The sequence below is a fragment of the Palaemon carinicauda genome, chromosome 18, assembly GCF_036898095.1.
Source record: "Palaemon carinicauda isolate YSFRI2023 chromosome 18, ASM3689809v2, whole genome shotgun sequence".
NCBI lineage: Eukaryota > Metazoa > Arthropoda > Malacostraca > Decapoda > Palaemonidae > Palaemon > Palaemon carinicauda.
In genome coordinates, this window is record NC_090742.1 from 21,916,135 (window position 1) to 21,931,925 (window position 15,791).

General features: G+C 36.2%; 1 protein-coding gene across 2 annotated transcripts in view; it reads left to right on the forward strand.

Moving 5' to 3' along the window:
* The window catches only part of LOC137657019 (cytochrome P450 9e2-like), a 14,172-nt gene extending 4,988 nt beyond the window's left edge, over positions 1-9,184 (forward strand). Inside the window, exons 2-6 of one of the 2 annotated variants that reach the window (XM_068391372.1) lie at positions 3,282-4,017; positions 4,386-4,610; positions 5,336-5,396; positions 7,783-7,973; positions 8,961-9,184. In XM_068391372.1, the coding sequence (XP_068247473.1) occupies positions 3,282-4,017; positions 4,386-4,610; positions 5,336-5,396; positions 7,783-7,973; positions 8,961-9,133 (1,386 nt within the window). In that variant the 3' untranslated portion in view covers positions 9,134-9,184. The remainder of the gene's footprint in view (positions 1-3,281; positions 4,018-4,385; positions 4,611-5,335; positions 5,397-7,782; positions 7,974-8,960) is intronic. The other variant, XM_068391373.1, reaches the window with a different exon arrangement.
* Positions 9,185-15,791: the final 6,607 nt, after the last annotated feature.

The window sequence follows — 15,791 nt, forward strand, 5'->3', positions numbered from 1 at the left end:
ATTTATCTAATTTAACATGCCTGTACAGATAATCGTGATATTTTATTATCTACAGTAGCCTTAAATAACCAGAAATGAACTACGGTCTGCCAATACAGCATTAGCTTCCGTTCCAGAAAACCTATTACACGATTAAACTCATTCTAAATTTCTTGTAACCATACAACATCAGGATTTTATCTTTATAATAAGTTTTCTAATGTCACGGCAGCTCATCATTTAAATCTAAAAGGGAAAATCTAAGTCCAAACCATATTCAATCGAAATGATGTAGTACAATATAACCTACACGTAAGCAGAGTTGCCAGGTTTTCTAAATGAGAAAAGGTCAATTTCTAATCAACAGAGGCTTTAAAAGGACAACCCATTAATAGAAAAAGGTCAAAAATATAGTATTGAAGGCTCGGCTTTTTTCATATTACTAAAGGCCAACCTATTTAAATACAAAAGGTCAAATTTGAGTTTTTTTTGGCAGGTAAAAAGGCCAAACTGGCAACCCTGCACGTAAGTTACGTTTCTCCGCCTAACCTATCCTAGGGGACAGCTGGCATGTCACATGGTACAATTGTTTTCCTCAATTAATATAGGAATTATGCTTCACTATCTCACACTACATTTGACTCACGTGGTCACACTAGGCAGGCAACTTGAAACACTTCGTAACATTAAATTACATACCGAAGTTGTAGATTGCAGACACGAGCTGTTGATATCTTCCATCTTGAAAATTCTTGTAGTTGATCAATCAGTCCACACTTTTATCTAAGAAATGCAAATAGCACACATCAGACACAATGGTCCTCTTTAATAATATGCCCATGACCCATTCCCGTGGCTAAGCCACAGAAATACGTTCCACAAATGAAATGTAACACAGAGCAATGCAGTCATGCCTGTGTAGTAAAGGGAAACAGTGCCGACCAAAGTGACGTCACTGACGTGACCAGAAAGTTACTTTTTAGGCTGTCATAGTTCTCAACATCAGTTTTAAAGGGTAAAAAAATCCGTATTATAGTTCAAATGTTTGAACCAGCTTGGAGTTTCGATCGTGTTATAATCGAATTTCCTTATGTAAAATTAGGGGTTGTCGGAGAACGTGATAGTACAGATAATTTCTTATAAATTCGATGTAGTTTTGAGTAATGAAATTGAAAGGAAGGAGGCTACAGAGTAAACTTGAGTTTTTTGTTTGTTATAATACCAATACATTGAGTTTTGAAAGTATTAGTTAGGATTCTTATATATTTGAATGGCAACAGTAATATTTTCATATTCATTTATAATGTCATGTTTGTATGGGGCTCTAATCTGTTTTGCTAAGTATCTTTTTGTAATATTTTTTTATACAACATGGCCTTTTATTTCTTTATATTTCTAGTGATTTTTCTTCACACACACATACACACACATACACACACACACTTATATATATATATATATATATATATATATATATATATATATATATATATATATATATATATATATATATATATATATATATATATATATTTCGGTCATGCTCAGTGATATTACCAGACGTATAACTACTTGGTCTCTTCCCATCCCTCAGATAGGGTGGAGAGGAGTAGTCATACTCTGGTGAGTGTATATGTGCCTATCTATGTAAATATTTAACCGTCATTTTGACGTGTCACATAATATATATATATATATATATATATATATATATATATATATATATATATATATATATATATATATATATGTATATATATACAGAGAGAGAGAGAGAGAGAGAGAGAGAGAGAGAGAGAGAGAGAGAGAGAGAGAGAGAGAGAGAGAGAGAGAGAGAGAGAGTGGCGAAATCTAACAGAGGCCCTTGGCGTCAATAGACGTATGAGTAGATGATATACATAATATATATATATATATATATATATATATATATATATATATATATATATATATATATATATATATATATATGTATGTATGTGTGTGTGTGTGTGTGTGTGTGTGTGTGTGTGTGTGTGTGTGTGTGTGTGTGTGTGTTTGTAGCTACTGGAACTTAGGAGTCCAGTCTGATGATGAAAGCCATAGTGCAGAATCTATGACACCCAAAAATTTTGAGATGAATAGTAGTATGGTCATCATGAATTGAGGCAAACCGTGGCCATTCAGCTCTATATACTCCTGAAGGTAGATCTGGGGTTGCTTAATCCCTTAATAGAGATCTGGCTAAATTTAGTGCATGGTGAAAATTATGGGACATGAAGTCTAATGCTAACAAAACTCAAAGTATGATGTAAGTGGGTCGAGGACAGTTACTTCTCAACATCCGGATCTCAGCATTGATAATGTTTCTTTAACTCTGTATGACTTAAAATTTTTAGTGTGATTCTCGACAGAAAGTTTACTTTTGAGAAACACGTTCGGTCTGTGTCTTCTTCAAATGCACAGAAAATTGGCTTATTGAAAAGGTCTTTTAAAGATATTTGGTGATCAATCTATTCTGAAGAAGTGTTTTAATTCTTTCTTTCCACCTTGTTTCGAATATTTTTCTCCTGTCTGGTCTTCAGCTGCTGATTCTCATCTGGACTTGTTGGACAGGAACTTCTATTAAATTTCTTATTCCTGATCTAGATAATAATATCTGGCACCGTCGTTCAATTAGTTCATTATGCATGTTGCATAATATCTTTTATATTTCTGATCATCCTTTACATTCATATCTTCCCGGGCAGTTCCATCCTGGTCGTAATACTAGGCATGTAGTTAATTTTAATAGTCAGGCCTTCTCCATCATGAAGCTCAATACTACACAGTATTCTAGAGGTTTCATTCCAGCTGTGACCAAGTTGTGGAATGATCTTCCTAATCGGGTAGTTGAATCAGTAGAACTTCAAAAGTTCAAACTTGCAGCAAATGTTTTTGTGTTGAACTGGCTGACAAGTCTTTTTATAGTTTATTTATAAAATATCTGTTTCGATGTTGTTGCTGTTTTTTAAATATTCTATTTTCATAATTCATTATTTTTCATTTCGTTTATTTTTTCCTTATATCCTTTCCTCACTGGGCTATTTTACCTTGTTGGAGCCCTTGGGCTTATAGCATCTTGCTTTTCCAATTAGGGTTGTGGCTTAGCTAGTAATAATAATAATAATAATAATAATAATAATAATATCAGGCAAGACGCGACTAAAATAGAGGAAATAGAAGCTGTCGTAATCATTACTTATGTAGATATTAAACGTTTTTGTATAATAAGTGATAACACAATGACCAATTCTTTATACTAAAATTATTTCTATTTCCAGGTGTATAGAGAACATGGGGGATCAACATATGCTGGAATATACGAATTCCATAATCCAATACTTCTAGTCGGGGATCCAGACCTTATGAAGTATATTTTAGTCAAGGATTTCAGCCACTTCACCGACCGCCGCATTCAAAGTGTCATGACGACTGAGAGGGACAACGTCATGAACTACATGTTGACATCGAAGAGGGGCGACGAGTGGAAATCGCTGCGCTCGGCTATTTCGCCAGCATTTTCTTCTGGCAAGATGAAGGATATGTTTCATCTCGTCTGCGCTAAAGCTGATGCCCTCGTTGCATTTTGTTTGGCGGAGACCGTCAAAAAACCCTTCATTGACATGAAGTACAACTTTGGTCGCTATACGGTGGACACCCTTGCCTCCTGCGCCTTTGGCATTGAGTGCAACTCTCTCATAGATGAAGAAGCTGTTTTTCCCAAGAAAGTTGCAGAGTTCTTCCGAGTGCCAAGGTCCAGGCTGTTCAAATTCTTATTCTACCGTCTCGCGCCCAAGGTCTTCTCGTTATTACAGCTGCGATTGAACCCTCCCGAGCTGGACTTTTTTAGGGACGTTGTGACGCAGACCATTTCACAGAGGAAGAAGAGTGGAATTAATCGAGGCGATTTCCTAGACCTTCTTCTGGATGTGAGATCTCAAGAAACAATCAAAGATCGAACTGAGCAAACAACGGATTTGCTTGAAGATCCCGATCACATAGGATCTCTCGCCAAGGGTATGGGAGATATTCTATGGAAAAATAAAGTTTGATGGTCCTTTCAATCATATGGGAGCGATTACCTCCAGACAAACACAAATTATAATGAATCTTCATTCATTTGTATTCATTAGAAATGAAGGACTTTTTAATAGCAGGTGTAGTTAAAAAAAAAAAAAAAAAAAAAAAAAAAAAAAAAAAAAAAAACTATATTGTAAAACAAGGTTTGACAAATGAAGAAAAAAATTATTACTAGAATATCTTGGTAATGAAACAAAAATACGAGATAATATCAAAGTTTAGATTGCTCTGAAAACCAGTGAAAGTTTTCTTTTTAGTGGCAATTAATGAAACTGAAATAAAGAAAAATAATTCTTATTTATTAGCAGGTCTGGATGACAATACAGTTGTAGCCCAGTGCCTGCTGTTCCTCGTGGCTGGCTACGACACAACCGCATCGACACTGGCCTTCGCTACGTTCCTCCTGGCGAAGTACCCAAAGGAGCAGGAGAAACTTCGAAGGGAAATTAGAGAGCTTGTTGATGACGGGGAAGGGAAGCTTCCTTACAATGCCCTTATGGAAGCAAAATTTCTCGACTCGTGTTTGATGGGTAAGATGGCATCGAGAATAAGAGGATAAGTGGCTATAATTTTAGCTTAAATGGATCTTACTATTAGGATTCTATTGTATGATATTTTCTTAGGTAAAGCTGAGTTGTATGTATATACAGTGAAAACGGATGACAAGTTGCAAGGAAAAAATTTGCTGTACATTGTTACTTCTTCAGTGATCAAATGATGTCAATATAAAATTTACATAGTAAGGTAACTTGGCTACTTGGATAAGTCCTTCTTAGTAAGGTAGCCACTGTTAAAATGAGTGCCAGGAAGGTAGTCACTGTGAAGGTAAACCCAAGGAAGGTAGCCACTTTTAAGATTTGTCTCCGTAAGGTAGACTATTTTATTGTGAGTCTGTAGGGGTTCGGCCAGACCAAGCGTGGCTAGCGGCGAGGTTATGGCGGCAAGAGGTTATGGCGGCAAATTGAAACCTTAGGTATCTTATGTAGGAGGCCAGATAGGAGGCGCGGGCCACATACATAAGATACCTAAGGTTTCAATTTGTCGCCATAACCTCTTGCGGCGCGGCGAGGTTAGCGGCAAGAGGTTATGGCGGCAAATTGAAACCTTGCCGTTAACCTTGCCGTTAACCTCGCCGCTAGCCGCGCATGGTCTGGCCGGGCCCTAAGGTTTTCACTGTTGGGATAAGCCGTAGTATGGTAGCAACTTTTACAAGGACTCTTTCATTTTCTAAAACAAGTTCTTCCTTTATTTTCAGAAACGCTGAGATTATATCCACCTGGTCCACGTTTACAACGCATGTGCACCAAGGCATACAAGTAAGTTGGATGGTACTGTAGACTTGATTTTACTCAAAGCGCTTGTGTGCTTTTACAATTGATAATTTCGGTCATATACTTCATTTATCTCAGTTCTCATTCTCGGATTTTGAATATATTTATCATGACATGAGTTTATGAATGCAAGTGAATATGTGTTACATTTTCTAAGCATTTATTTTTAACAGTGACTGTTTGCAATTTGGTTTTCACAAGTCTTGGAGCATATGATACCCTTCTTCAATTTCCAATGCTGTACAGAAATCCTTTGATTGTGGTCAGGAAGTTTGTATGATTGGGTTTTACTTTAGTGTTGCCTTTGACCTTATAATCACGAGGCCCTTGTTTTCAAACTCAGACGATTGCGAGTAGGTGGGTCTTTTCTGAGTATCATTATTGATTTTTTTAGTAGTAGATTGTGAGAGTAGTTGTTGATGGACAACGTAGTGAGCATAGAAATACAATATCTGGTGTTCCTCAGGCTAGTGTTCTTGGACTATTACTTTTTATACCATATACACATAATATTTGGTTTGGCCTAGAAAACAACCTCGTTGCATATGCAGATGATGCTACTCTTCCTGCTTCAATTCCATCTCCTAATTGTAGACCTAGGGTTGCTGGATATCTTTATGGAAATTCGGCTAAAATTAGTTTATGGTGCAAATTATAGGGCAGGAAGCTTCGTGATCTCTAAGAAAAGCTCAAAGTACTATTGTAAGTAGGTCGAAGATGGTGGCTCCTCAATATCCAGATCTTTGCATAGATAATATTTTTTTAACTATATACAACTCCTTTAAAATCTTATATTTATTTCTTTATTGGAAATATATTTTTGAGAGACACATTCTGTCTGTATCCTCTTCAATTGCACACAAAAAATGAAGATTTTAGGTGATCAATCTATTCTAAGAAAAAAAAAAGGTTTTAATTCTTTCACTCTACTTTGTTTCAAGTATTGTTCTCCTGCGGCCTGGTTTACAGCTGCTAACTCTCATTCTAATTTGTTGGACGAAAACTTGCTGTCTTTTAAATTTCATACGACTAATCTTGATATTAATCACTGTCACTGTCATCCAGTTAGTTCTTTATGAATGTTGCATAAGATTTTTCATAATTCTGACTATCCTTTTGCATTTAGACTATCCCAAACTGTACCATCCCGTATGCAGGGCCAGGGGCACATTATCGATAAGGCTGACTAGACTGAAGACTAGGGGCCCAGCAAGAGCAGGGATTTGTGGAACTTATTTCTTCTAATGTTGCATTATTTACTTCACTTTTAATATTTTTATAATAAATTGTATGAAAAGAGAGCGTAAAATGTGCCGGGAGGCTCTTTTGACATAGTACTAGGTATGCAGTTAATACTAACAGTCTTAGCTTCTCCATTATAAGGCTCAACACTACACAGTAATCTAGAAGTTTTATTCCACCAGTGACCAGATTGTGGAGTGATCATCCTAATCTTGCAGTTGAATCGGGGATACTTCATAAGTTCAAACTTGCAGCAAATGCTTTTATGTTGAACAGGTTAACATAAGTCTCTCTTCATATTTTATATATGACAGATCTATTTTAACATTATAACTGATCTTAAAATATTCTAAATTGTTTCTTCATTACTTCTCATAAATAGTTTATTTCCTTTCCTCACTGGGCTATTTTTTTTCTCCATGGGATCCCTAGGACTTGTAGCATCCTGCTTGTTCAACTAAGGTTGTGGCTTAGCTAGTAATAGTAATACTAAAAATAATGATAATATGAATGGTGACTACCGGAAAAAAAGAGGACATAAAAGTGGGTGCTTGAAGTTATTTGTCTATATATTGAGATTTTAGGCCTGTTTAAATCATCCTATGAACGTCCAATTACTTGCCCTATTTTTCTCTATCATATTGCATACAGTATACATACCAGTCCATATTATGCTTCCTTTGATATATATAGATTGTATGTACGACTGAATAACACCTTACAAGATTTTCAGGAATGCTTCAATACCTTTACTAGTTTTTTACCATTTTAATTGAACATTGATTGGGAAATTACTTTCAAATCTCAAAGGAATTCTTCATTCTATAATATCTAATTCGAACACCTCACCCATGGAATTATGGAATGTTTATTGTGATGAATGACATATTTTCCTTCTACTAAAGGCCTATCTCAAAAGTACAAACTTGTTTGCTTACATAGTCCCTTTTTTCTCATTACCATGAAGACTAGGCCTCAACCTTTTTCTACCTTTTCTCAATTTCCAATTTTCCTTGCAAAAAATATATTTGTAATTATCTTATCAAGTTAAAGAATCCATAGATTATTAGTGTATTTAACAAATAAATACAATATGCAGAATAAATATCATTTCTAAATTTTATTGCAGATTACCTGGAACTAACCTGACCATTCCTGAGGGGTCTGTCGTACAATGTCAGGTTTGGAGCGTTCACAGAGATCCCCGTTACTGGCCAGAAGCTGAGGAGTTTCTGCCAGACCGCTTCATGCCCGAGAACAGGGGCAACATCAAGAGTTTTACCCACATACCCTTCGGAATGGGCCCTAGGAACTGTGTAGGTGAGGACACAAGCTGTAACCCATGGTGGGAAATGAAACCTGCAAAACTGGGCAAATTTATCTCAGAAATTGTTTGTTTCAGAATAAGATCTGTGTCATGTTAAGAAAATAGGAGCAGAAACTAATGGCGAGGAAGAGATGAGCCATTAAAATCATGAACAGTTAAAACAGGATGATGTTGTTCTACAGGCGTAAATTAACAAACAACTAAGTAATGATAATAATAGCAAACTAATAGATAACTGAATTACTGAAGAGAAATTCAAGTAACCAATTGGTTTCCTTTTTCGTATATACTTAATTACAGGTTGGTTTCAATATCGAAAATAATGCTTGCTTTCCCTAAAGAGAGACAAAAACCCGCCAATTGTCTTAACCAAACTGTAAAAGGCATACAGTAATATGTGTTCTAAAGTTGAATACGTGTAGGCCTACTACGTTCATAGTATACTGGGGAATAGTAAATGACATCCTCGGCAACTATGTGCTGCCAATTAAATGCAAGGAACATTAAGATATTTCGAAATTGTTATTCTTCAAGTCTTTCTTCTTTATAACAGCAATTCAGTTAACATAGTGATTTTAATCATACGTTATATTTATCTAAGCAGTGCATTTACTCATCATTCAATCATCATAGTATTACAAACCCTTTTCTTGAGTAGATATTTCTCGGTATCAAATTTTTATTTATCTAAGTGTTTTATTATTATTTGTTTTTTGTTTGAATGAACAATTCAAGAAAGGTATTTTTTATACGATACTTAACTGAAAAGTTCCATCAATTATTATTATTATTATTATTATTATTATTATTATTATTATTATTATTATTATTATTATTATTATTATTATTATTATCAAGAGATTATTCTATAGACACTTGTTCCCTGAAATTTCAGTGATAGCAAAAACTGAACAAATTAATTGATAAAAATAAATCTTTCAACGTTATTTCCTATTTCGTTTACATCTGATTCTTTCCAGGGATGAGATTTGCCCTCATGGAGGCCAAAGTTGCTCTTGCTAAGTTGGTCTTAGCAGCAGACTTGAGATTAGCCCCGGGCTGCGAAGAGCTCGTCCTTGAGGGAGGTAACACGGGAGTTCTAAGACCCAAGAATGGTGTCAACATTATCTTGAGCCCGCTGAAGGAGGAATGAAGATGTGGTACTACATTATGTTTAACTAAATTAAGTTTATTTTATTAATAAAGGAAAATATTATAACTGTATAGATAACCTTTAAATAGCTTTGATAATTTTTTTTCCGAACAAAGGGTATACTTGACTGTTCCATGAATTAAGGGGTTTAGTCAAACATGTGGGCGCCGGTTGGTATGAAAATGTCTGACATTTGTAGGGTTATCAAAATTGAAATTATAACAAACTCCGCACCCACGCACTAATGTTCTAACCCAGACAGTGATTTCGAATAAAACAAGTTGTATCTAATTTCAGGGGAAATGTGGTTACATGCTGATATCTTTTTGACCCCCCGTGTTATAGATCACAATGGTTTGGGTGCACTACAAACTGGGTGCTTACTGAGGTCAATTATAGCTCCTTGTCCCAGCCCCTGAGACTACCCTTGTATGGTTGCTGTGGCCTGATTGGTAACGTCTCTGCCTGATGTTTGCCAGTCGGGGGTTCGAGTCCCGCTCAGACTCGTTAGTGTCTTTAGTGTTTGCAACCTTACCATCCTTGTGAGCTAAGGCTGGGGGGTAGGAGCAATTGGGGGAGCTAATAGGTCTATCTGCCTTTCCCTCCCTGGCCCTAGCTTTGGTGGAGAGGAGGCTTGGGCACTGATCATATTATGGTCAGTCTCTAGTGTATTGTCCAGCTTGATAGGGAAATGACACTGTTCGTTGCCTCCGCTATACATGAACGACCTTTAAATCACCATCGTTAAGATAAAGAGAGCCCTGTCACTGCTACAAGGGGACTTCTTCCTCTTGTGGGTAGATAAGGCAAAGGTGGGAGGATGCTGTTCTCAGAGAACGGGTAGTTCAATGATCTGCATGGCTCTATCATACGTGAGTGGGGCATTTTCAAGGGAGAAGCCATTTTCCTGTCTCTCCTAAAAACAAAAAATGCTGGCCTTTAGGTCCCACGTTAGGATCATGAAATATGATTATTATAATCTTTCTGTACCAGTAGAGATCTTGTAGAGTGTCTATACAGAATACAATAAATTATTGATGAAAGAAAATCGGTAATGGCAGTGCATGGCAGACAATAAATCTCCTAAAAGGCTATGAGCGACATGTAAATAAAGAACCATTTCATGCAGACGGCTTTGATAGAAAATGGACAGGGTATCTATATAAAACAGAAACAATAAGATAGAAAATGGTAACCAATCTACATTATACATGAGCTGAATAAACATAAGATACATATAATAATAGAATGAAGATGGTTCTTCACAAAACGCTATATGTTAAAAGAATTATGAAAAGAGAGAAAAATTGTGAAAAATTTTCATTTGATTCACAAAATGCCTGTCACTAAAAATTTCCTAGAATTCATTACACGACCATAAGAATAAAAGAAATATTCTCCGGATCAGTTGGATATCCATTGCCACTAACGAAATACCAATGAAAATCACCTAAATGTCAAATGTAATTAAGAATATCTTGATTACCAAACTGAATAGTAGCCTAAATCTAGTACAAACCTTTCGGTGATCTTATAAAAATCACAATTTTACGGATAAATTACTAAAATGTCACCGGAATCACCGATATATCGAATAGATTGAGTAACTTTCAGGGTCATTGCAGTCATGTATATGTGCTTTTGGAAATCGCAATAAATTACTAAAGAAAAACTTTCCAGTATAAAGTCAGGGAGAAGTCAAAATTTTATGATGCCCAACATTTGTAGGAAACTGAATAATTATAACCTAAATTCTGGATTACATAAACCTATGTAAATTTAAATGAATGAGTCATAAGTGTGGTAAATAAACATTCATTTGAGTTAAGCCCGTTTTAGTGGTTCTGTGTATGGGGTAAGGGATGGGGCTTGTGTCTTTGAGCAGGGAAACTAAAGGACGGTGAGCAACAGCTGGTCAAGAGAAAGAGCGGTGAAGGAGGCAAAAGCCTAGGCTGACGTGAAGGGATAAGATATGAAAGATAAAGAAACAGTCTGTGATAAAATAAAGAGAGCCACATGGGTGAGAGGTGGGGAAGATGAAGGAGGTGGATGGTGCGGAGGAGGAAGCTGCAACCAGGGTGACATTATTATTATTATTATTATTATTATTACTTACTAAGCTACAACCCTAGTTGGAAAAGCAGTATGCTATAAGCCCAGGGGCTCCAACAGGGAAAATAGCTCAGTGCGGAAAGGAAAAAAGGAAAATAAAATATTCTAAGAAGAGTAACAACAATAAATATCTCCTATATAAACTATAAAAACTTTAACAAAACAAGAGGAAGAGAAATAAGATAGGAGAGTGTGCTCGAGTGTACCCTCAAGCAAGAGAACTCATGCATAAAAAAGTGTAATGATGAGTAAAAGGCGACAATGATAATATTCCGTATAAAAACAGTAATATAGATATATGAATGAACAGATGTTAGAAGGAATAAGCAGAGAGAATTGATATTAAATCAAAGGAAAATAAGAGAAACAGAGTGAAGAAAAATTGGTTGGGCCGTTAGAGAGAAGGCTGGTAATCTGAGATGTGGCATCAATGGGAATGGGGGAATCTGTTCAAAACCAGGCGCCTTCCATAATCAGCCGTTTTTTCGCTGCGTTGAGTGTAGGTTAGGTTATATGTCAGTAATAAAATAAATGCAGACCAATTTCCTAGACTCCCTTAAGAACTGCATTTACAGTACAGCATTAATATTCATTATTCCTAAATCTATATTTGATTAGGCGGTGTCATGGTGGCAAACGGTTTTTTTTTTTTTTTTTTTTTTTTCTGGAGGGGGGGGGGTTGATTAAGTGACTAATGTAATCAATATATAATTCAGAACACGCAGAGATCATGTGCGTATCAGTGCGGCATATAAAATTCAGAGTAAAACAACAGAGCTTTGGTAAATATTTACCCATCTGCACCAGTAGACTGCATCAAAATTTGGATGCCATGTCCGCAATCCTCCATAACCAAATAGCCCATCTTCCATGCACATCCCTACGTATTATTATTATTATTATTATTATTATTATTATTATTATTATTATTATTATTATTATTATTATTATTATTATTATTATTATTATTATTAACCAAGCTGCAACTCTATAGCCAGAAAAGCAGAATACTAAGTAAGCATAGTAGGGTAAGGCAATTTTGGACACCTTTTTAGTAACCTTTGTACAAAATCTATATTAATAATTTATGACCAAATACCAAACATGTTTACTTTTAGCATTAGAGGCTCTTTGACCTCTATTTTGAGGCTCCTTACTATTAGCATTAGAGGGTCTTTGACCTCTATTTTGAGGTTCCTTACTTTTAGCATTAGAGGGTCTTTGACCTCTATTTTGAGGCAACTTACTTTTAGCATTAGAGGGTCTTTGACCTCTATTTTGAGGCTCCTTACTTTTAACATTAGAAGGGGTTTGACCTCTATTTTGAGGCTCCTTACTTTTAGCATTAGAGGGTCTTTGACCTCTATTTTGAGGCTCCTTACTATTAGCATTAGAGGGTCTTTGACCTCTATTTTGAGGCTCCTTACTTTTAGCATTAGAGGGTCTTTGACCTCTATTTTGAGGCTCCCTACTTTTAGCATTAGAAAGTCTTTGACCTCTATTTTTAGGCTCCATACGTTTAGCATTAGAGGGTCTTTGACCTCTAGTTAGAGGCTCCTTACTTTTAACATTAGAAGGTCTTTGACCTCTATTTTGTGGCTCCTTACTTTTAGCATTAGAGGGTCTTTGACCTCTATTTTGAGGCTCCATACGTTTAGCATTAGAGGGTCTTTGACCTCTATTTTGAGGCAACTTACTTTTAGCATTAGAGGGTCTTTGACCTCTATTTTGAGGCTCCTTACTTTTAACATTAGAATGTCTTTGACCTCTATTTTGAGGCTCCTTACTTTTAGCATTAGAAAGTCTTTGACCTCTATTTTTAGGCTTCTTACTTTTAGCATTAGAAAGTCTTTGACCTCTATTTTGAGGTTCCTCACTTTTAGCATTAGAGGGTCTTTGACCTCCATTTTGAGGCAACTTACTTTTAGCATTAGAGGGTCTTTGACCTCTATTTTTAGGCTCCTTACTTTTAACATTAGAAAGTCTTTGACCTCTATTTTTAGGCTCCTTACTTTTAGCATTAGAGGCTCTTTGACCTCTATTTTGAGACTGCTCACTTTCAGCATTAGAGTCTCTTTGACCTCTATTTTGATTCTCCATACGTTTAGCATTAGAGGGTCTTTGACCTCTAGCTTGAGGCTCCTTACTTTTAGCATTAGAGGGTCTTTTACCTCTATTTTGAGGCTCCTTACTTTTAGCATTTGAGGGTCCTTGACCTCTATTTTGAGGCTCCTTACTTTTAGCATTAGAAGGTCTTTGACCTCTATTTTGAGGCTCCTTACTATTAGCATTAGAGGGTCTTTGATCTCTATTTTTAGTCTCCTTGCTTTTAGCATTAGAGGCTCTTTGACCTCTATTTTTAGGCTCCTTACTATTAGCATTAGAGGGTCTTTGACCTCTATTTTGAGGCTCCCTACTTTTAGCATTAGAGGCTCTTTGGCCTCTATTTTGAGGCTCCATGCGTTTAGCATTAGCGGGTCATTGACCTCTATTTTGAGGCTCCTTACGTTTAGCATTTTACGGTCTTTGACCTCTAATTTTAGGCTTCTTACTTTTAACATTCGAAGGTCTTTGACCTCTATTTTGAGGCTCCTTACTTTTAGCATTAGAGACTCTTTAACCTCTGTTTTGAGGCTCCTTGCTTCTAGCATTAGAGTGTCTTTGATCTCTTTTTTGAGGATCCTTACGTTTAGCATTAGAAGGTCTTTGACATCTATTTTGAGGCTCCTTACTTTTAGCTTTAGAGTCTCTTTGACCTCTGTTTTGAGGCTCCTTGCTTTTAGCATTAGAGGGTCTTTGATCTCTATTTTGAGGCTCCTTATGTTTAGCATTAGAGGGTCTTTGATCTCTATTTTGAGGCTCCTTACTTTTAGCAGTAGAGGGTCTTTAACCTCTATTTTGAGGCTCCTTACTTTTAGCATTAGAGGGTCTTTGACCTCTATTTTGAGGTGCTATACTTTAGCATTAGAGTTTCTTTGACCTTTTTTTAATCCCCTTACCTTTAACATTAAAAGCTCTTTGACCTTTATTTTTGGGTGCTTTGTTTTTAGCACTAGAGGCTCTTTGAGACCTCTGTTTTAAGGCGACTAACCGCTAATAGTAGAGGCTATTTGACCTCAGTTTTTGGGTGACTTACCTCTATAATTAAAGGCTATTTTTTATACTTCTCCATATAAAGGCTTTCCTTCTCTATTCTCCTCTGTCTTTTACAGTTTTCAAGATCTTTTTTGCTTAGTTCGCCAGTCACCTTCGAGATTTTAAGAGACATTTCAGTGCTGTTTGTCCTCTGTTCGTTAGATTCCTCGGAGAAATCGATGGCTTTCATGTCTTTACCTATAAGGGTGATGGGTAAAGACATGGATGCCATTGATTTCTCTGCATACACTATACGCAATCATACTAAAGTCAACGAAGAACAACACAATATATTTACTAATGCCGTCCAGATATGTTCTATCTTCAATACCGAATTTTGAAGAAACACACGTCGCTCACCGCTTTGCACCAATGCAATCCAATTATAGGGCATCGTCGCTAAACCGCAAGCAAATTATCCTTCAAGGCGCTTACATTATGATCTTCAAAGCTCGCCAACTTCGGCAGCACCTATCCAAACTATCTGTAAATGAAGGTGTTCCGAATAGCCTCCAGTTCATCCTGTAGTTATAACAAAATTCTCACAGTAAGTTACCTGTTCCGCCAGAACGCGAGCTCTGTGAGTAAAGTGAAATCCTCCTCCCAATGTCCACTGCGTAAACTTCCATAGCTACAGTACATACAGATCGTGAGGTGTTGTAAGGTATGTTTAAAAAAAATAACAAAAACAAAGAGAGAGCAGGTCTTCAGAAGTCTTTTGGAATCCGGGGCGGAGTCGTTCAGAACTGCTTGGGGAAAATTCCATTCTGGAGTCATTCAGAACTCTATGCTAAGTCTGCGGCTATTTCTTCTGAAGTAATTTGGAGAGAAGATTCAGGAAGATTTTCTGCCGAAATCGTTCCGAGATTTCTGGAATCATTCAGAAATCCATGCTAAGTCTATGGAAATTTCTTCAGAATCCTTTTAGAGATGCACGAAGATTTTCTCCCGAATGATGATGATGATAAATTACGTGATTTGATTTACAGCTCCGTGAAGATTCCGTTCTGGACACATTCAGAACTATATGCTAAGTTTACGGCTATATCTTCTGAAGACATTTGGAGATTCAAGGTTTTCTTTCGAAGTCATTCAGATTCGCATCTGGAATCATTCAGAATTCCATGCTAAGTTTATTTCTTTTGAATCCATTTGGAGAACCACGATTTTCTTCCGAAGCCATTTAGAACTCGCGAAAAATTATCTTTTTCTCTGGTTTGAAAAGCAATGATTTATTAATATCTCTCTCTCTCTCTCTCTCTCTCTCTCTCTCTCTCTCTCTCTCTCTCTCTCTCTCTCTCTCTCTCTCTCCTCTCTCTCTCTCCTCTCTCTCTCTCTCTATATATATATATATATATATATATATATATATATATATATATATATATATATATATATATATATATATATA